At 40.9% G+C, this 23,437-nt stretch overlaps 1 protein-coding gene and 1 non-coding gene across 4 annotated transcripts; both read right to left on the bottom strand.

The window, feature by feature from the left end:
* Positions 1-5,348: 5,348 nt before the first annotated feature.
* On the bottom strand, positions 5,349-12,162 carry LOC106571573 (CLOCK-interacting pacemaker-like). Of its 3 annotated transcripts, none has more exons than XM_014144797.3 (4): positions 11,677-12,162; positions 11,095-11,288; positions 10,734-10,900; positions 5,349-10,313 (listed from the first exon to the last, which is right to left on the bottom strand). In XM_014144797.3, the coding sequence occupies exons 2-4, from the start codon at positions 11,204-11,206 to the stop codon at positions 9,378-9,380; spliced, it is 1,215 nt and encodes a 404-aa protein (XP_014000272.2). In that variant the 5' UTR covers positions 11,207-11,288; positions 11,677-12,162; the 3' UTR covers positions 5,349-9,377. The 3 variants fall into 3 exon arrangements, with proteins under 3 accessions (XP_014000272.2, XP_014000271.2, XP_014000270.2); XM_014144796.3 differs by having other exon boundaries at positions 11,701-12,161; XM_014144795.3 differs by having other exon boundaries at positions 11,095-12,162.
* Positions 12,163-12,996: 834 nt separating this feature from the next.
* Positions 12,997-14,647, bottom strand: LOC106571724 (uncharacterized). Its single transcript, XR_014380641.1, has 3 exons — positions 14,619-14,647; positions 14,383-14,448; positions 12,997-13,891 (listed from the first exon to the last, which is right to left on the bottom strand). It is a non-coding gene; the product is annotated as an uncharacterized LOC106571724 (transcript).
* Between the last annotated feature and the right edge of the window lie 8,790 nt (positions 14,648-23,437).

The following is a 23,437-nucleotide window of genomic DNA, read 5'->3' as shown; positions in this document are numbered from 1 at the left end:
TCTACGGCACTTCTTGAGAGACAAAACTGGTACTTCCGCATTTCAGTTTTGGAAACGGCAGTTGATATCTGCTGGTTGCTGTGTGGTCAGCTGTAGTCTCGCGTTGCCAAACCTCCAAAATCTAGTCGTCACGCCTCCCCTTCCCTTTCTTTCTTTCTTTCTTCTGCTTTTCGAGCAGAGGCTTTTTAAATTATTTCAGGGGATTTTAATGAAACACCCGATGCACCTGCTGATCGTTTTCCTCCTAGAACGAGTCAAAGCCCTCAAAATAGCAATATTATCACTACTTTATGCAAGGATCTCTGTGTTGAGGATGCGTGGCGTTATTTTAATCCGGATGCAAAGGGTTATACCTGGACCAACAAAAACTATGTCACGTAAATCTAGAATATAGATTTATTCCTAATTTCCCCCTTTTTGTTACAATTTGTTATAGATGTAGATCATCAGTTGGCTCCTTTTCTAATCATCACTTGATTTCTCTGAGTTTACAAGCTACTAAAAAATCCAAAGGTACTCGAGGATATTGGAAATTAAACAACACACTTCTTAAAGATACTACTCTCATTGAAAACATCAAATCGTTAGCTAAAGATATTTTTGCAAGAAAAGACTTGGGTCATGGAAGTAGATGGGAATTTTTCAAATATAAAGTCAGAGTGGTAGCCATTAAACGGGCCAAAGAGCTGATGCACTTAAAGAACTTTAGAGAAAAAGAGATGATGAGCAAGCTCGACAGTTTTCTAAAGAAAGATAATCTATCTGAAGAAGAGTAGTGTGTATTGAAGTCTTTACAACTAGAATTAGAACAGCTTTACACGGATCTGGCAAAGTGTGCCTTTGTAAGGTCAAGAGCAAAATGGACTGGGAAAGAAACACTAGTTACTTTTTTGCACTTGAAAAGAGAAACTACATAAGAAAATCTATAACTGCACTCAAAATGAACGATGTTTATGCAAAGATCCCATTACAATATCATAATTTCTCAATTCCTTTTATGAAAACCTTTACAGCTCTCAATTTCAGGAAGATGGTTGTGAAAGCTACATTTGCAACATTCAGAATTATTATTATGTCCCTGTAATTGAGGATGATTTCCACTCAGTTTGCGATTCACCTGTGTCAATTGAAGAAATTAGAGAGGCTCTGAATTCAATGAAAAAAGGGAAATCTCCTGGCCCTGATGGCCTGTCAGTTGAATTCTATAGACAGTTTGGGGAGTTACTAGAAGACCCGATTTTTAATGTTTCAAGATTCCATTAAAAATGGTGAAATGGTCTCCACTATGAAACAGGGCCTTGTTTCATTGATTCCGAAGCCCAATAAAGACCCTTCTCTCATTGACAATTGGAGACCAATTACTTTATTAAATATTGATTACAAATTGATTGCTCTGGTTTATGCCAAAATATTAAAGAAAGGAATAGATACCATTATAAATGAGACTCAAACAGGATTTATGAAGGGCCGTCACATAAGCTCTACCATTCGTTTAGTCTTGGACCTTCTAGATTATTCAGATGTAATTGACTCAGATGCGGTTGTCTTATTTTTGGACTTTCTGTAAAGCCTTTGACACAATTGAACATGAATTTCTCTTTAGGTCACTTAAACTTTTTGGATTCTGTGAAAATTTGATCAAAGTAATTCGCTTGTTTTACAAAGATATAAATAGTTCTGTGTTACTAAACCTTAATACTTCCAAAAGATTCAGTATCAACAGAAGATGCCCAATTTTGCCATTTTTATTCATTTTGGTTGTGGAACTTCTATCTCTAGATATTCTGAATAATGCAAATTTGTATGGCTTAAACATTTTTAACAAAATTTCCCAACTGGCTGATGATACTACTCTTTTTTAAGAGACAAAGACCAGGTCGCCCTTAATACTATAACTGCATTTTCTATTGCATCAGGATTAAAACGGAATGTTTGTAAATGTGAAATCTTATGTTTATTTGACTCTGGTGATAAAGAAATAGAAAATATTCCTGTAAAGGACTGTGTTAAATATTTAGGAATACATCTGTCAAAAAAACACTTAGACAACATTTGAATTTCTCTCCTAAAATTAAGAAAACCAAAAATAGATTTAATAATTGGCTACAAAGAGATCTTTCTATACTTGGGAGAGTACTTCTGTCCAAGGCAGAGGGACTGTCTTGTTTTGTGTACCCCTCATTATCTTTATGTGTAAATCCTGCTACTTGTAAAGAGATCAATAAGACATTTCTTGACTTCATCTGGAAAAATAAGTCTCACAAACTTAAAAAGTCAGTCCTTTCTAATAAAAGACCTGAAGGAGGTCTGGAAGTGTTGGATTTTGTTGACATAAATAACACTTTCAAGATCAACTGGTTGAAAAGATGTTTGATCAATATTGATTCAATATGGTATTTCATTCCAAATAATGTGTTTAATAAGTTGGGAGGTCTTCAATTTTTACTGAAATGTAATTATATATATGGCTAGGATTCACCAACAAGCTTTAATGGCCTGGAAAATATGTTTCCTGCACAATTTTTCCCCACATAAAGCTCTTTTGTGGAATAATTCAGACATAACTGTAAGGAATAAGTCATTGTTCTACCCCAGCTGGCATGAGAGGAATATTGACTTTGTTCTTGATGTTTTCGACATCAAGAGTAATATTCTCACATATGAACAATTTATAACATTGAAAGAGTTTCCAATACCTTTCAGAGAGTTTATTTCTGTGGTCAAAGCCATTCCCAGTGGTCTAACTACACTAATGAAAACTCATCTTAGCTTTGGTAATGATCACAAAGTTTATCCAGAACTCAGTTTGGAAGGCGTGGGCTTGAGAAATCTTGTTGTAATAAATATATAAGACAAATTCTTCATTCACAAAACCAACTTACACCAAGAGGAACATTTTTCTAGAACATGCTTATTCCTGGTAAAGGCCTTACAAATATTGTATACCAAACAAAGTTAAGAAAGTGCACTTTAAAATTTTACATAAGATATATCCATGTAATTCTATGATATTCAAATTTAGTGGCTATTGATGATATCTGCGTTTTTTTGTCAAAAAGAAGATGAGAATCTGTCTCACTTGTCATTTAATGCAAATTTGTGCAGAATTTTGGGAAAACCTTGCAAAATACTTATTTACCATTATGAACACTACCCATGTTTTTGACATGAAAGATATAATATGTTACTATTGCAATGATAACAAGACCATTGAAATGATTGTGAATTTTTTTTTATTCTTGTTGCCAAATACTTTATACATAAACAAACATTTTAAAATTCTATACCAAAATTACACATTTTTTTATTGACTGTAACTATTTTTATTAAAACATTTACCCTAGTGAATAATAACAAGAATACAATTTTCCTTAATCATTACAATAAGATTTTTTCAGAGTGATTACCAATTGCACTAGAATTGTTTCTTTTTTTATATTTTTAGTTTGTTTTAGTATTTTCTTGTTAATACCTGCATTCTGTTTTGTATGATGTAAGAATGTAAATTGTTGATCTGTATTTTGAATAAAAAACATTAAAAATAAAAAATAAAATAAAAATAAAAAGCCTGCTTTTCGACGAGCTGTTCTAAATACTGTACTATCACTCCCTTCGCCAGTAGGAGTCAGTATAATTCAAAATGTAATGTTCAGGAGAAAAGTACCTGTTCAATTTGTTCGTCTGCTTTCTTTTTTACTATTTTTGTGGGATGCTCGATTATTTGTATCGCAGCAGCTGCCACCACGAATTACTTATTTTTTAACAAATACAACTAAATGAATCAAAAAGGTTAGGTCACGATGTCTTGCCAAGGCTGCACTGCAGCATCTACTCACAGGTATTATCCCACTACTGGACAGCACCGGGGATTTGACCTGCTTCGTTTCCGACCTGGGCCGGTGCACCCCTCCTTAGACAACCTGGTGGTCCCGGGCTCCCCCAGGATCACCATGTCGATACCGAACTTAGCGTGGACACCCGTTCGACGTAGCGTGCTGCAGCCCAGAGCTCCTCAGCTCACTTGATCCACCAACCTCAGCCTCCCAGTGACTTGGATTACAGGCACATGCCACCGCGCCCGGCGAGCAACTCAGCTGCAGGTAAAGATGATAGAGGTAGGATAATGTAGCGTAATTTCGAAGGAAGGCTGTCGACAATACATATCTTATCTACGATCGGTGTACAGCCCACTGCAAGGAAGAAGTTAACTGTAGCTTATAATAAAAGGTTTAATGTTTATTGGACATTTTAGTTCCGTCTCTGAAGTCTATGTCAGTCTTGTCAAAGCAATGAATTTGATGTGTATTCATTTACTGATCATACAGTATGTGTGACAGGGTAGGAACTAAGGCAGTCTTTCCGATGCCACCCTGATTAGTTAAATGTATAAAAACAGAGAGGAAGAGGCTACACTCGACTACTCTCCATTTTTACTTTTATCTCAACAAAGGCAGAATACAGTTTTTAACCTTTCTACTGTCTGGGTCAGCTCTAAAATACATGTAAATTACTTTTTGCAAGAAGTACAGCCTTCGTATGTAAATATGGACTTTCCCCTCTTGTACCATGCTTGTAGTGTTGACAGAGTGTGTAGAAAAGGTCCATGGAGTTGGTGGAATCGCCCTTTAGTTTATGGCCACTTGCGCAGCTGGCCCAGTGCGTTTTAATTAGGTCAGGTGGAAATGGCCGCGGAGCGCACGCTTCAAACCTATTGCGTTTCAAGTCAGTTAAGAACAAATTCTTATTTACAATGACAATGGACAATGATCACGGCCCTACAGATCATCACAGGCCAATTATGCCATTGACATGTGGTTAAAATGTAACGAAATGACATGTACGTATGAAGACAAACCTGGAAGGATGAAATTTGAAACGTAATTGTTATTTGCTGAATTGATAAATCCTGATATCAAACTGATTGAGATTACTGATTGAATAATTGATAACTGGTTCGATTTATTTGCATTATCATTCTCATGATTATGATTAAATGGTTATGATCCTAAATGGCTCAATCATGATTCCTATTGATCTGAATTGCAGAATGACCTAATTATGTTAATGAGAATGATTCTTATGATTTGACTTTTGTGATTATGAATTTGGTTGGATACATGTTATTCTGTTTCCTTTGTAATACAGCACAGACAAACTGCCCAGTGAACATACTACTTTGTGGTTAAAGGAATTCCTGCCTCAGTCGCCTCCATTCCTTTCAGTCACCTGACCTGTGACCACCTTTACTATTGTCAGTCATCCTAGTGTGTGTGATCTCATCCATCTTCTCTGCTCAATTATATTGACTTAGATATTATCGTGCTTCATCACCACAGACAGAGACCATGTTCTTGGAAATAACGTTTATTAAGCAAGCAATGTATCTTCTAAAAAAATGAACAAAAAACAACACAAACACAGATACTGCATTTTACTAACCATCATTCAATTTAAGGATCGTGATTTGCATAGCTGCAAAAAAAAATGTGTTTTAGGAAGTCAACATCATGATCAATTTATTTTTCTGCAGCTTTTACAAATGTTATAATTTAAATAAAGAATAGTAATACAAAACATTGGTACAGAATCTGTTAAGCATTATTCTGTCTGGACCTCTGGCAGTCTCTATGGGGGTACCACAGGGTTCAATTCTTGGGCCAACTCTTTTCTCTGTATACATAAATGATGTCGCTCTTGCTGCTGGTGAATCTCTGATCCACCTCTACGCAGACGACACCATTCTGTACACTTCTGGCCCTTCTTTGGACACTGTGTTAACAACCCTCCAGACGAGCTTCAATGCCATTCAACTCTCCTTCCGTGGTCTCCAACTGCTCCTAAACACAAGTAAAACTAAATGCATGCTCTTCAACCGATCGCTGCCTGCACCTGCCCGCCTGTCCAGCATCACTTCTCTGGACGGTTCTAACTTAGAATTTGTGGACAACTACAAATACCTAGGTGTCTGGTTAGACTGTAAACTCTCCTTCCAGACTCACATCAATCATCTCCAATCCAAAGTGAAATCTCGAATTGGCTTCCTATTTCGCAAAAAAGCATCCTTCACTCATGCTGCCAAACATACCCTCGTAAAACTGACCATCCTACCAATCCTCGACTTCGGCGATGTCATTTACAAAATAGCTTCCAATACCCTACTCAACAAGCTGGATGCAGTCTATCACAGTGCCATCCGTTTTGTCACCAAAGCCCCATATACTACCCACCACTGCGACCTGTACGCTCTCGTTGGCTGGCCTTCGCTTCATAATCGTCGCCAAACACATTGGCTCCAGGTCATCTACAAGACCCTGCTAGGTAAAGTCCCCCCTTATCTCCGCTCACTGGTCACCATAGCAGCACCCACCTGTAGCACGCGCTCCAGCAGGTATATCTCTCTGGTCACCCCTAAAGCCAACTCCTCCTTTGGTCGTCTCTCCTTCCAGTTCTCTGCTGCCAATGACTGGAACGAACTACAAAAATCTCTGAAACTGGAAACACTTATCTCCCTCACTAGCTTTAAGCACCAGCTGTCAGAGCAGCTCACAGATCACTGCACCTGTACATAGCCCATCTATAATTTAGCCCAAACTACTACCTCTTCCCCTACTGTATTTATTTATTTTATTTATTTTGCTCCTTTGCACCATATTATTTATATTTTATCTCTGAACTTTCTTCAAACTACAAATCTACCATTCCAGTGTTTTTCTTGCTATACTTTATTTACTTTGCCACCATGGCATTTTTTTGCCTTTACCTCCCTTATCTCACATCATTTGCTCACATTGTATATAGTCTTATTTTTTTATTTTTTTTAATTTATTTTTCTACTGCATCATTGATTGTATGTTGTTTTACTCCATGTGTAACTCTGTGTTTTTGTATGTTGTCGAACTGCTTTGCTTTATCTTGGCCAGGTCGCAATTGTAAATGAGAACTTGTTCTCAACTTGCCTACCTGGTTAAATAAAGGTGAAATAAATAAATACAATTTTCTAATTTTGTTATCAACCACAAGCTACTACTGCTGTGCTATTGAAACATTGAGCTTATAATATAAATATAAATATAATTACATTTCATTCATATCCTTGCGATGAGGAGGCAGGATAACAACGATAGAAAAACAGCTGCCAACATTTAAATATAAGACAAACTTTTACAGTTTTTACCTATTTGAACTGTGGTAACAAGCACATACAGGTGTTATGCAGTTCTTATAGATGAGAAATTCAGGAAGCTCAAGTTTTAAAATGGCTTCCCTGAGGCCTATTACTACTTACACTGAAGATAACATCTACTGTTATTTGCATTTTAGGCTGTAAAACACAAATTATATCACCTTCTTTGCATTTGTAACAACTTCGAGGCACTCCAATGCTTTGCAGGACTAAATAACAAGATATGTCACTAAGGGCTACTGGACATCTGACAGTCTGTCTTCTAATGGAGAACTCCTTATTTGAAAAAATACATAAAGTAATTGAACACCACATAATCAATTGTCTAAATAAGGCCATGAAAGTAACATAGGACAGGAAGATATGATGCTTGGTCTATTACAAAAACACAATCGCAGGTTTAAAAATAACTTAAACCTCATGATAAATTGTGCCAACTTAGTCTTACTTGGGAGTAACTTCCCATGCAAATACAATACAAGGTTTTAAATAAAGTTCAGCTTTTTGATAAGGCCTTGAACATTTTCTTACATCAGTCTTTGTTGTTTAAAAAAATTATTTGATGAACAGAATCCTCACTGGAGTCCTGAAGGAGTCTTTAGGTAAATCACTGTCTTTCCTTGTCCAGAAGTCCATGAATTCACAAAGGAAAAAAGTATTCTATGTTGCCTGCTTTCCATTCTTAGACATTTTACAGTGGAAACCTACTGGCTATTTATTGTAAAACATATCGTTAAAGATCTTCATTTTAAATTTAGACCATACATTTGAATTTTGTTTGTTTGTTGGGTTCAGTTCAGGTACCCATTCTAGCACTCTCACTAACCATACCACGCAAGCTTTCCTCAAAATAGGCCTATTTTACTCAGCATGCCCCATTTCAAGTCATAACTATAACTGGTTAAAGTGTCAGTTGGTGGACACTTACAGCTTTCAGTAAAACAGCCCCCTATGGCTTATCTCAGAGATACCCAGCATGACAAGCACACTCATAACATGATGCTGCCACCACAATACTTGAAAATACAGAAGATCAACAACATTTGCATTCACTCCACATTACTTGTCTTTATGACAAATTGAAAAGAATGAAGCCTGTGTTATAAATACACTTCAAATCATCCTTTCTGTTTGCAACAAGGACGTTGAACAATACTGCAAGACAACACAGCAAATAAATATATAAATAAACTTTTTGGCAGCATCATGTTATGGGTATGCTTGTCACCGACAGGGACTAGGGAGCAAAGCTCAGGTAAAAAGTTAAAGGGAAGGGACTAAGGACAGGGACTAAGGAGCAAAGCTCAGGTAAAAAGTTAAAGGGAAACCCGCCGCAGTTTTCTGATAACCTACGCTTGGAAGTTTTATTTTTCCCACGGGACAATAAACAAAAGTTAATGTCGAAGAAACACCAGAATGGTTTTCTTTTTTTCTTCTTCTTAATTTTAATCTCTTTTTCTCCCCAATTTCGAGGTATTCAATTGGTAGTTACAGTCTTGTCTCATCGCTGCAACTCCCGTACTGAGTCGGGAGAGGCGAAGGTTGAGAGCCGTGCATCCTCCGAAACACAACCCAACCACTGCTTCTTGACACAATGCCCACTTAACCCGGAAGCCAGCCACACCAATGTGTTGGAGGAAACACCGTACACCCGGCTACCGTGTCTGCGTCCGGCGTCGCTAGTGCCCCATCGGACAAGGATACCCCTGCCAGCCAAACCGTCCCATAATCTGGACGATGCTGAGCCAATTGTGCGCCGCCCCATGGGTCTCCCAGTCTACTTTCTCTACTTTCAATATGAAAATGTGGAGTAGATCGGTAGGGAAAGAAAATTGATTTAATTTTAAGGCAGCAAACTGTGAAGACTGTGCAAGGGGTGTGTAGACTTTCACTAGAATCAAAGTAGTGCACTAGAGTCACAGTAGTGCAGTTTATGGGGAATAGAGTGATTTCATATTGTACAGAAGCCTCCCATCCAACCTGGCCTGGGGTAAGGCAGGCAGGCTATAGTATATATATATATATATATATATATACTGCTAGGAGAGACTACTGCTAGTATGTAGGTCAGAGTATATGTCTATGTGATCATTGTGGGCATATTACTGTCAGTCTAGCTGCCTCAGCCTCCCCCACCTCAACTCAGTCTCTACCCAGTCTAACAGATGAAACCCTGCTTTTACTTAGTTCAAATCTAATCTGTATCAGCCTTTAAGCTGCTCTGCTGCCCACTGCCTTTCTCTTCCTGCTCTTCCTGGAGGCTGGTCTGCAGCTTGCTCCAGATGCTGGTATCTCCGGTCTGCAGGGCCTGCAGGAAGAGGTTGGTGTGCTCCTTGAGCCGGTCCAGGTCTACCTGGGTCCTGCGGTTCTGACGAATCAGGTCCTTGGTACTCAGGGTGATCTCCAGCAGGCCAGACTTGGACAGGATGTTGTACGTGTTGCAGAAACGCTTGCGCTTTATGTCATGGTCATCGCCATTGTCGTCGTGGTTGCCGTCATCGTGGCAGCAGTTGTCGTTGGTTGTGGCAACGGTGGGTTGTGGGAGGGAGAGGGTCTTGGTTTTCTCAGGGACCTCAGAGGTGAGGGTGTCTGAAGGGGTTACGGTTAAGGCAGGGGACGGGGCTGGGGAGAACTCTGATCTACTGACGGCGAGAGAGGATCTTGCAGGGCTGCTGCAAGCACTGGAGTCTGTGAGGGAGGGGGTGAGCCTATGCTGGGGAGAGGGGGACAGGGAGCTAGATTGAGAGGGGAGACTGGGAGTGCTGGAACCAGAAGAACCACAGCTAGAACTACTAGACTGGTACCTCTGATGTTTGTTTCTGTGATTGTGATGGTGTTCCCCGTGGCTGGAGGCCGAGGGGGAAGAAGAGGGGAAATAACAAGAGCTTTCTCTCCCAGAGGAACTCGAACTGTCTCCAGGGTGAGGGGCGATCTTCGGGTAGGACCTGAGGATGGGAAGATACTTCTTGGGGCGCCGGCGTTTGGAGGAGGCCTCCTTAGGGTTGGGTGTGGTGCAGTGGGAGACCACAGGGGAGACAACAGGCTGGACGAAGACCACCTGAGGCTGCTGGACCATCTCCACAGCTGGGCTGAACCCCCATGGCTTCTGAGAGGGAGGGTTGTTCCTGGGCTGGAGAGAGAGAGAGAGAGAGAGAGAGAGAGAGAGAGAGTGAGAGAGAGAGAGAGAGAGAGAGAGAGAGAGAGACACAGACACAAAACAGAAAGATTAGTTCATGAGCAATAGTATAAGAGAGTATCACAAGGCTCAAGACAGAGGACACAGTCAATCACAATACAGACTAGCCCATGAACAATACTTTAAGTATTATAGAAGGCTACATAGAAATCAGTCCCAATACACAGATTAATAATCCATGACTAGGATAAAAGAAGGTGGAAAATGCAAAGACAGAATGTTCTTACATCCTGGAAAATATATATATATATTTTTAAATGAACCATCAAAGTAATACAAATAAAATCAGACACTCCAAGAAATCATGAATAGCTACAACTTCACTGATGGTTTAGAGGGACATTTCTAACATACCTGTTTTAGGAGGACATTTTTCATGATAATGGGGGACATGTTGGAGTAGGACCCCCCCACCACAGCTAGCTGTGAGGGGTGAGACCCCGATGCAGGGCGCTGAGCCTCTCTCTTGGACACAGTGCGAGATGAGTCCTCAGAATCTGTCAGGTCTATGGTGCTGGCATCTGTGGAGGGAAGGAGGAGAAGATCGATTCAGTGTTTTCGGGACCAGAAAAATAGAGACAACTTCAATGATAATGTGGGGGAAGACAGTTGGGAATCAACAAAGGAAAGTATAGTAGAAAGCACCTTTCGAAGCTAAAGATGATGAAGATGGTAGTAAAGACATCAGAACGAAGGGACTCAGTGAGGGACTAACCTGAGAAGCCAGAGTCTCTCTCCGAGTCTGTTCTGGAGCTTCCAGACTTCACAGTTCGTAGTTTGCCCATGGTCCTAGATTGCCCTTCTGCTTTCCTCTTGGTACTAATCATCTCGTCTCTGTTTCTTTTCAATGGTCTTGTCAGTCACTCAGACTACTACACCCACATCAGTGTAGTAGAATGGATAGGAAACCTGGGATGCACCCCCCAAAAAAATCTGCATTATTATATGGTTAGTTATTACATATCTATTGCAACTCCTTCCGTGTTGTAGGGGCGCAATACTCTTTCTATTCTGTTAGAATCTAGCCGTTTCTGTGTCCCTCCTGCTAGGATTATAGTTCAGTAGCTAGCTGCAGTTTTAGCATAACAGCTAGCTACTCCAATTTCTGGCTTTTGAAGTTAGCTAACTAACGTTGGCTACTTGATTGTTACAGACCACTAGCTAGCTATACCAACTACGTTAGCATGTCTGAATGCAACGTATCTAGTCACATCTTTCCTTTGGACGTATTAGCTAGCAACGATTACAATACAGAACAATGCATAGACATCATTGAAACAATACAAATGTAGCCAACTTCGTGTCCTTGCCCAACCCTAACTTGTGGTCTGTCGTCCGCTCGCAGTCTCCGCCACAGTCTGTCGGTCTGGTGTGAGTGTGTAACGTTAGTCGGCAAGGTAAAGCACACATGTACGCGGGACTAGACTTCTGGTACACTCCTGCCAGCTAGCGCACATGCAGCGAGGAATTCCAGGAGAATCCGATGTGATTTTTCTTGATCGAGACGGTGCAGCAACACCACAGGGAGTGAGTGAGTAGCTAATGTTCCAAATGATCAACAATGTTCTCCCGGCAGTGAAACCGGATGGGACACGATAGTCTAGTCTAGAGTCTTTGTACCTCACCAATCCATATTTAGAAGTATATGGGCGTATCGTCGTATTCTAAGTATTTTTTTGTGCTGTCTAGCCCACCCACTACTATATTTCACCCGTATGCCATTTGACGACATTGTGTTCAACATTAAACTATGGGAGTTGTACCACAGAACAATGACACATATATTTCACCGGATGTATAAATGTGAAGCATCCGCTTGGCCTTTCCAAATACGGTAGTGAGAGGAAGCCCTTCCGGCTGGCGGTGGGAGAAGAAGGAACGAGATGGATTTTGGCTGACCTTCTGCAAATGTTCTCATCGATGAAACATTTGATCCCAATACAGTTTTCTGTTTCCAAAACTAAAATCTGCTATGAACAGAGTGGACTAAGTTTAGTAGACTTTACCCTTTGTTTAAAAAAACAACAACGTTTATACAAATTGCGTTGTTTAAAAGGAGTGCAAAGGAGAATTTACAAAGGAGGCGTTCCCTAACGGAAATATGCAGATATATTCTAGAACGAGCCAATATGATCTCGCTAGCTCGTTATTGGCTCTGCCCACATCCTTGCTTCTTCTGTCCACTATGACAAATTTGTTCCCGTTGGAAACGACAGGCTGTGGTCTATCTTGGTTTAGTTATAAACATCTTAGGTTGCACAGTACCGGTATTTCGGCCGTCACTAGTTACCACAGCTACAAAGGCCCAAACCCCGCCCATTTCTACAATTTGTTAGAAATGTAACCATGGACCTAACCGCACTGCTAACCTTATGCCTAACCCTAACCTTATGACTAACCCTGACCAAAAAGCACATTTTTGTTTTCATGAATTTTCACAATATAGCTAATTTTGACTTTGTGTTTGTGGTAACGAGTGGAAACCTGGCATTTCACCTGTATGGGGAATCCGTGATGTGAGACCATAGTGTGCTGTTACATTACATACTAGTTCTCAGGGGGGGCATCAGGACACACACACACACACACACAATCGAAACAACCCACATGAGGAAAATCTAAATATATTCTCCTTTCCAAGAGAGTCAAGTCAGACACATCATGACACTCAGTAAATGAACACAGCACATTCCCAAGACAAATATGTAATTCTAACATAAACAACTCAAAATGTAATTCCCAGATGCCATTTCTGATACAGTGATCGCTATAAACGTATTTACATTTTAATATATTTCATTTTCATATATAATACAGTGGAATCCATATGGATTTGTTATTCTTTTCTGTCTGATGGAAGTTAGAGATATAAACATTATAGGTCTTGATATAACCTACAGTATGTTCATCCCTCCCTTTGATCATGCACTCTTCAGTTCAGACCATTCTGTACTGTAATATGATCATCATAGGGAGAGGTATACTGTGTAGGTGTCCGTTCTCTCCCTAGTTCAGTCCACACCCATTCTGCATCTGTTTTAGCCTTCTTCGTTGTTGTTCCATACCAGATTGAAGCTAAATCCATTTATTGGCCTACTGCTTTTCAAGAACACTGCCTGTAAAGTGTGGCTTAATCCCTTGTCCCTTGGCAATTGCTTATCTCCTGTCCTGCCATCCCTCTGTCCAGCTCCTCTATGTCCATGAGGTGGAGCTACTGTATCTGCTATTACAGTGGAATATCATCCATGTAAACGCGTAAAAGTATTCTCAAGGCTGATATTGGGTATCCAGTATCAGAAAACTAAAGTTGTTATTACTCTGGTATAAATTGCAGTTTGGGGTTAGTGTATTTTCATGGACAATGAGTTGAGGAATTTTTGTATCTGGGGGGTAAACAAGTAGGTGTCTGGTTTCCCCCTATGCTGTCTTCATTCCACAGCTGAGTGGTGATTGGACAGCGGACTGGAAGGACGGGGATCCAAGTATCCACCTAGCTGTGTGGGTTCTGACACCTGCAAAGAAACAGGCAGAGTAAATGCTCCATCATCTGATGCTATGCTCACACTGTTAAAAGCACTTCTCTATTCCTCTTCTCTATTCCTCTTTTCTTTCTCTCTCTCTCTCTCTCTTCCTTCTCTCTTTCTCTGTCTCACTCTCTCAATTCAAGGTTGCTTTATTGGCATGAAATTCAAGCAGTATGTATGGCCAATGCATACAAAACATTTACAATACAAGACGTACATTACAGATTACGTACATTACAAAAAATATATACATATATGAATGGGAGTGTGTGTTGTCTTCGACAGTGGGAGGTCTGGGTCGCTGCGTAGTTCAGCTCCCACCCTCGAACCCACCACCGCGGCGTGAGTTATCAGTATTATGCGTAGGCAATTAAGTTTCTCTCTCTCTCTTCTTTCTCGCTGTCTCTCTCTGGTGTGTATTTCTCTGTGTGTGTGTAAGACTTCCCATCACCAGCTGAGGGCAGTCTAGTGACACTTACTTGCCACAGTCTTTGGATCTTTTCCTGTGCTTCCTCCTCCTGGGATGGATCCTGACTCTGGGACTGCTGAAAAGGAGGGAAATGAGTGGTACTTGAGTTAACAAATCCACAGGAACAAACACGTAATTTTTAGGTAGTTACTATGCGATTACCATTTCACTATTACTGTACTGTAAAATAAAGTGCTACCCAATATACAGATCTGTAACCATAGAAGTAATCATTTATTTCCTCACCTCTCATTCAAATGCATCTTCCGGTGCCTAAAAACAAGAGGACCGGTGTTATGAGTCTCATCAAGGTTCATTCATATTCATTAGCGCGCACCATAGCAAAACGTTTGGCAACGGAAAATGAAACCAAGCATTTCTTATTCGATACGGTCAGGGTAGTCCCTTCCCGTTTCGGCCTGATTGCTTCCGTCTCGTTCCCAGTGAATACAACCCCGTTTTTAAGAGAATGTGCCTGGGTGAAAGGGCTGTTCATATTTTGAATGACTTAGATAGCATTACATGGCAGATGATATTAGGCTTTATTACCTGCACTCACAGGTCTGATGCTCCACAAACGTCAGCTCCACGTACTGCCCTGCCCTGTCCTCTCAGTCGGAGTTATCCTCATCAACTGTTACACATACAAACACACAGAGGAAAACACAAACACATGCATTGAGGTGGGTGAAGAAGATATGTATAGCTCTTTCTGTGCATGCACGCAAAGGTGTGGACCGGCATTGGGTGTTTTACCGGAACATATTTATCTCTTTAAGGTTGGAAGAGGGTAGCCCAAGGCAATCTGTGGCCTCCTGACACAAAGTGACCCCCACCTGCATGGTGACGTTACGTGTGAGGGTGGGGTGGCACTCCAGGTTCTCGTCTCCACAGCAACCAGCGCATCGCCACAGGGGCACGCAGGCAGGGCTAAAACATGTATTCCACCCCTCCAGGGTACTCCTGCTCCACCTCCACCAATCGCTCCATCGAACGACACAAACTCCGCCCCAAAACCCCGCTGGAACAGCATCACTGCAACAAGAGTTGACCAATGAACTATCACTCAGACCCAGGTTGATTGACAGCTGACCAATGTATTCAACGTCTCAGTAACCGAACAATGTTATAAAATAATAATACAGTTACTTCATTTAAGGAACAAGAGAGGCACTTACCTCTAGAGTGTGGTTCCACTGGGGAGTGAGAAGTCTGGAATAAAAAGAAGGGGGACAAAATGCTACGTTATATTTCAGATAGAAGGAAATGATCACAGGTGAGACGTCACTGTGAACAACATAGCCAGTACATAGCGACAGTTGACGCCCACTCAAGTCAGTCACAGACAACTTGGACTCTGAACATATTTATTGGGCAGCTGATGAGTGTACTCTTGTGGTAGAGAGAGAATGCTACAGCTGTGAGCAAGCGAGATGTTCTGTTATAGCCTATTTTCAGCTCAACCAAGGCAGAGGGGGAAGACATAATAATCTTACAGGGCCTCAGAGTCCAGACCATAGACTTATATCCAGACTAAAGCAGTGCAGTGGGATACTGTAGGATAGCAGGATCATCTCCAGTAATAGAGAGAGAGCGATCTTTCTCCTCAGGACCAAAGTTTTTCTCTCCTTATTTTCACTTACTGATTCCACCCACTCTGGGGCTTTTTGAGTTCCGATGAGAGTTGACAGTTCCGGTGAAGCCATGGTTTGGATAAACCCAAAGTTCCAATGCAGAATGATACCCCTGCTGTTTTAATAAACTGTTACATTGTGTTAATACTCAAGCTGTTTTGTGAACTTGAAGCCATGGAAAGGATAGTCTTGCTGACACAAGCTCACGTTGGTTGCGTCAGCCGGGTTGATGGAAGGACGCCATGGTTTCAACAAACCTTAGGCCATGCAATGAGAATGTCTGTCTATAAGGAGACACATTTTCCTCGGTGTTACAGTGCTGCTGAAAACCTGAGTGTTGTCACTCAGCAGCAACAAGAAGCAGTGATGTGGCAAAACTGCAGCCATCCATCTCTGTCGCCATAGTGACGCCGCATAACCAACCATAGCCAACGATACATGACCATTAGTCTCTTCCCACTGACCACTAACGCACAAGTACAAATAGGCTTCCCAGGATGTCTCTGCTGTAAGTCTTTGTTTGGACACAGTGAGAGACATGTCTCCGGTCAGGAACTATGAACACAAACAAACACAAATACAAGTCCAGACAGTGAACAGGCAGCTCACAGAGACAATGGGAGAGACACAGTTTGAGTTCTCACAGTATTCTGCTAGCCATCCTTGACCTCACGGGGTCTCTCTTTCCCTCTCTCTCCTCCTCCTCACTCTATTTCTTCCTGTCCTTTCTCTCTCTCTTTTCTCATCTCTCTCTCTCTCTCTCTCTCTCATAATTTGTATTTTATAAATGTCAGTTTGTATCTCTGGATCCAGTGGCCCCATCTGGGCTGGTTTCAGTGGCTCTAATAAATCTCAACATTAGCTCCTTTTTAACTGGCCTCCATTACATGTATCCTGTTGACACAAAGAGTTAGTTTCTCTCTACGGGTTTCAGCTGGTTATTTTATCACACACAACCCCCTGAAGTGAGATGGAGGCGGCGGTCAGGTTTTGTAGTGATTTAGGTAGAAGAGTGGAAAGTCCCGGGCCTGGTTTACGAGTGATGTAACATGCGTTTCCCAAAACACCATGCAGAGAGAACGGTCGCTAAGTCTGACAGAAAGGGAGCACTGCTCTCAGCTTTCTCCGTTCGTATCTAAATTCAAAATGAATTGCGCACCCTAGAATGAACTCAAAAAAAATTTACGACCACAAATAACCATAACTGTAGTGACCCTGTGTTTATAAACGTGGATTTCGACTTTGCCACTTCAGCATGCTTTTGTGGCACAGTAGATGCCACGTAGGGCTACGGGCCAGAAGTTTAAGGGTTTGCCAACCACCACGGACGAGCTCACTCTCCCTGCCTGTTTCGTGACAATACGATCAGAGCCAGATGCAGACAATGATTAGTTAGGGGGAAATCAGATTTTCAACATTTCGATGCCATATTTACAATTATATAAAATATATGCTACACATTTTCCACCAAATGGTTTTTGATAACAATGCACCACACAACCAATAAACAGAGCATACTGACTTTGGGCTCTTCAATATCATGTTTTGCGTTTTCAACACCATAATAAATAGACTATGTCAATCTCGACAAACAGAAAATACATCCCTCCCTACATGGTTTAGTAACAGATGTCTCTTCCCATTCATCAAATGGCTGCTGCACAGTTTGGATTGATTGAATTATTGATTTTATGTGTCATACAGATACTGAACAAAAATATAAACGCAACATGTAAAGTGTTGGTCCCATTTTTCAAGAGCTGAAATAAAAAGATCCCAGAAATATTCCATACGCACAAAAATATTATTCCTCTCAAATGTTTTGCACAAATGTGTTTACATCCCTGTTAGTGAGCATTTCTCCTTTGCCAAGATAATCCCTCCACCTGAAAGGTGTGGCACATCAAGAAGCTGATTAAACAGCATGATCATTACACAGGTGCACCTTATGCTGGGGACAGTAAAAGGACACTCTAAAATGTGCAGTTTTGTCACACAACATAATGCCACAGATGTCTCAAGTTTTGAGAAAGTGTGCAATTGGCATGCTGACTGCAGGAATTTCCAACAGAGCTGTTTCCAGATAATGTAATGTTCATTTCTCTACCATAAGCAGCCTCCAACAAGGTTTTTATAGAATTTGGCAGTACATCCAACCGGCTGCACAACCGCAGAGTACGTGTAACCACGCCAGCCCAGGACCTCCACATCCAGCTTCTTCACCTGCAGGATCATCTGTGGAGGGGGAGGGGGGATGCTGAGGAGTATTTCTGTCTGTAATAAATCCCTTTTGTGGGGAAAAACTCATTCTGATTGGCTGGACCTGGCTCCCAAATGAGTGGGCCTTTGCCCACCCATGGCTGCACCACTGCCTAGTCATGTGAAATCCATAGATTAGGGCCTAATTAATTTATTTAAATTGACTGATTTCCTTCTATGAACTGTAAAATCTTTGAAATTGTTGCATGTTGCATTACCAGTGTCTCCCGACCCCTCCTGTCTCAGCCTCCAGTATTTATGCTGCAGTAGTTTATGTGTCGGGGGGATAGGGTCAGTCTGTTATATCTGTCTGTGTCTGTGTTTTCCTGTCTTATCCGGTGTCCTGTGTGAATTTAAGTATGCTCTCTCTAATTCGCTCTCTCTTTTTCTCTCTTTCTTTCTTTCTCTCTCTCTCAGAGGACCTGAGCCCTAGGACCATGCCTCAGGACTACCTGGCCTGATGACTCCTTGCTGTCCCCAATCCACCTGGCCATGCTGCTGCTCCAGTTTCAACTGTTCTGCCTGCGGCTATGGAAACCTGACCGGTTCACCGGACATGCTACCTGTCCCAGACCGGTAGAGAAACTCTCAATGATCGGCTATGACATTTACTCCTGAGGTGCTGACCTGTTGCACCCCCGACAATCACTGTGATTATTATTATTTGACCCTGCTGGTCATCTATGAACATGTGAACATCTTGGCCATGTTCTGTTATAATCTCCACCCGGCACAGCCAGAAGAGGATTGGCCACCCCTCAGAGCCTGGTTCCTATCTAGGTTTCTACCTAGGTTCCTGCCTTTCTAGGGAGTTTTTCCTAGCCACCGTGCTTATACACCTGCATTGCTTGCTGTTTGGGGTTTTAGGCTGGGTTTCTGTACAGCACTTTGTAACATCAGCTGATGTAAATTTGATTGATTGATTCATTTATATTTGTGTTCAGTATATATACACACAGTACAACGATTTAGGAAAATCATCAAGATTGCTCAATAAGGTCAGAGACTTATTTCCATTGGTGTCCCTATTTTTTACATAAATACATATACAATTACGTAGATACAGACACATTACAGAGATACAGACACATTACAGAGATACAGACACATTACATAGATACAGACACATTACGTAGATACAGACACATTACGTAGATACAGACACATTACGTAGATACAGACACTTTACAGAGATACAGACACATTACGTAGATACAGACACATTACGTAGATACAGACACATTACATAGATACAGACACATTACATAGATACAGACACATTACATAGATACAGACACATTACGTAGATACAGACACATTACAGAGATACAGACACATTACAGAGACACAGACACATTACATAGATACAGACACTTTACAGAGACACAGACACATTACGTAGATACAGACACATTACGTAGATACAGACACTTTACAGAGACACAGACACATTACGTAGATACAGACACTTTACAGAGACACAGACACATTACGTAGATACAGACACATTACATAGACACAGACACATTACGTAGATACAGACACTTTACAGAGACACAGACACATTACGTAGATACAGACACATTACGTAGATACAGACACATTACAGAGACACAGACACATTATGTAGATACAGACACATTACAGAGATACAGACACATTACGTAGATACAGACACATTACAGAGACACAGACACATTCCATAGATACAGACACATTATGTAGATACAGACACATTACAGAGACACAGACACATTACGCAGATACAGACACATTACAGAGACACAGACACATTACGTAGATACAGACACATTACGTAGATACAGACACATTATGTAGATACAGACACATTACAGAGACACAGACACATTACGTAGATACAGACACATTACAGAGACACAGACACATTACGTAGATACAGACACATTACGTAGATACAGACACATTACGTAGATACAGACACATTACAGAGATACAGACACATTACGTAGATACAGACACATTACAGAGACACAGACACATTACAGAGATACAGACACATTACAGAGACACAGACACATTACGTAGATACAGACACATTACATAGATACAGACACATTACGTAGATACAGACACATTACAGAGATACAGACACATTACAGAGACACAGACACATTATGTAGATACAGACACATTACAGAGATACATACACATTACGTAGATACAGACACATTACAGAGACACAGACACATTATGTAGATACAGACACATTACAGAGACACAGACACATTATGTAGATACAGACACATTACAGAGACACAGACACATTATGTAGATACAGACACATTACAGAGATACAGACACATTACAGAGACACAGACACATTACGTAGATACAGACACTTTACAGAGACACAGACACATTACGTAGATACAGACACATTACGTAGATACAGACACTTTACAGAGACACAGACACATTACATAGATACAGACACATTATGTAGATACAGACACATTACGTAGATACAGACACATTACAGAGACACAGACACATTACAGAGACACAGACACATTACGTAGATACAGACACATTACAGAGACACAGACACATTACGTAGATACAGACACATTACAGAGACACAGACACTTTACAGGAGATACAGACACATTACGTAGATACAGACACATTACATAGATACAGACACATTACAGAGACACAGACACATTACAGAGATACAGACACATTACGTAGATACAGACACATTACAGAGACACAGACACATTACGTAGATACAGACACATTACAGAGACACAGACACATTACGTAGATACAGACACATTACAGAGACACAGACACTTTACAGAGATACAGACACATTACAGAGACACAGACACTTTACAGAGACACAGACAAAAAATGCTCGACATTCAGATGAGTATTACAATTCTTACAAGCTTGTTTTGGCTGGTCTGTAGCTTATTCTTTAGATGTTTGGGTCTGCTGGTGAACAATGATGTGCAGGTATAATCAAAGTGACACTGGACTAGTGCGCTTGCCAGAGTCTTTAGAGCAGGGGTGTCAAACATACGGCACGTGGGGGGGGGGGGGGGGTCTAATCCAGCCGGTGGGTGATTTGAGTATTTTTTTAAAAATAGGCTATAAAATAAAATACAATTGAAACAAAAACAATTTTTTGGGGAGGGGGGGATGAACTCAATATACTTTAAAAGGACTAAAAGCAAATCGAAACTGTGTAGAAATGATATTCTTGACTGTCCAGCTCGCTAATAATCACTAGACAGTCAGGGAGAATCTAAAATTGAAAAAACACTAGATAGATTACAATTTTTTGCACATTTTGACTGCAAGGAAATATAACCAATTTTCAGTGCAGCCCTCCCGACCTCGACCAAATGTGACCCACAGGAAAAGGAGGTTTGACACCCCTGCTTTAGGGTGTCTATAGCTAGGTTTCCATCCAATTGGCGACAGAGTTTCATGCAAATATTCTAAAATCTGCATAAAAACATTATGCACACTTTCCCATCAGAGTTGTGTTTCCATCAAATTGACTTGTTGCGGATAAAAGTCTGTGCGTAAATACGTAGTGTACAAAAAAAAGACTTTTAAGGTTAAATTTCCATGCACCAAATAAAAAATACAAGTTAAATGGGTTTCCATCTAATTTTTAACTCAAGGCCTACTGATGGTTTTGTCGCTAAAAATGTTGCATAGGTATAGCAAATGTGCCCACTCTGGTATTGGCTCGTGTGCTCTAGCCAACAGCTTGCAGATACAGTGCAGGTATAGTTTACTACATGATGAGATTATTATGGTCAAAGGTGTGATATTATTTTTATTTGTCAAATAGCATCCAAGCATTGATCATCATGTCACCAGAATAAGACCCTCGATATTTATTGAAAGGAGCATGAAGCTCATCACCGTGCACTTTCACCACCCTGTGAAGTTCATCATAATTTACTTCATCTGTAGCCTAATAAAATGCATGGTTACAAAGTGGGAGGAACACTCACCATGTCATCACGCGTGACTCCAAGTTGAATTCAATATGATGGTTGTGATATCGATATGTTCGCATAAAGGCGTTCTCCACCGCCATTTCTCGCATAAAAACTTTTATCGACGCAAAAAGATCCCACCATCTCTAGCGATCAAATTATCTGTTGGCATTCATAAAACTGTACCGAAGCTTCCTGTTTCCATCACAGCTGTCATGATCATTTTATATGCTACGACTTTACTCGCTTTAAAACTGGATGTCAAGCCATTTTGAGGATGCTGGAATTATGTTTTTGAGGTATAGCTGCTCGGATTGGAGAGGAGGCAGAGGGGCGCTTTAAGCTTTCCTGAATAACTGGGCCTGTCAGAACCATATGTGGCCACGTTATTATAGGACGACTTGGGAGAATGATGATCTGCAACAGACAGCGTATGTCAGTATCAGAAGTAAAAAACACAGCCAGGCTGGCCAGCTATTGTGCCTTTCTAGATCGTATAAACTGTTGAGAGTAGACCCACCCACTGATCCAAATGGAATGAAACATTTAAATCACAGGGATATTGCGCTTTTGTTTCAAATGACATTTTCACTGCAGCCTAGAGTAGAATTTTGTACTCACTTGAAAACAATAATGCAAGTATTCATTGCATTGTGGGGTTGTAGGCTGCTAGGATAATTGTATTGTCCCTAAACAATATCAATGGGGTACCTTTTTGAGCTGCATGTCTCATGTCTTCACTGTTCTTTCATGCGCAATGACGCACCTGTCCTCCACCTCCCACTATAATCCCTATGAATGGTGGATAGAGGCCAGGGTAAACAGTTAGACTGGTAGACTATATTGACCTGTGGTATAGTAAAAGTTCGAGGCGGAAAAGCGGTGGGCATAAGGTAAGTACCAAAACACCATGATATAGGGGAGGTGCATGTAAGCAGATGAGGAAATTAGGCTAGGATGGAAGAAATGATAAAGTAAAACCTGCAAAAGAGAGAATGTAAACCAGGGGAAAAACGCACTACCCTCCCGTGCCCAATAAAAAAAACACACAACCCTCCCCAAACAAAAACTAAAAGTTTGACAACTCTCCCCTATTTTGGACCATAGTACACTTCGCAGACAATGACACTGCACACCCTGCCGAGTGCATCGCATTAATGTGGGGTCC

Source organism: Salmo salar, chromosome 15 (genome assembly GCF_965601325.2).
Source record: "Salmo salar chromosome 15, fSalSal1, whole genome shotgun sequence".
Lineage (NCBI taxonomy): Eukaryota > Metazoa > Chordata > Actinopteri > Salmoniformes > Salmonidae > Salmo > Salmo salar.
The sequence above is the reverse complement of the archived record's forward strand: the minus strand, read 5'-3'. Positions and strand labels throughout refer to the sequence as shown.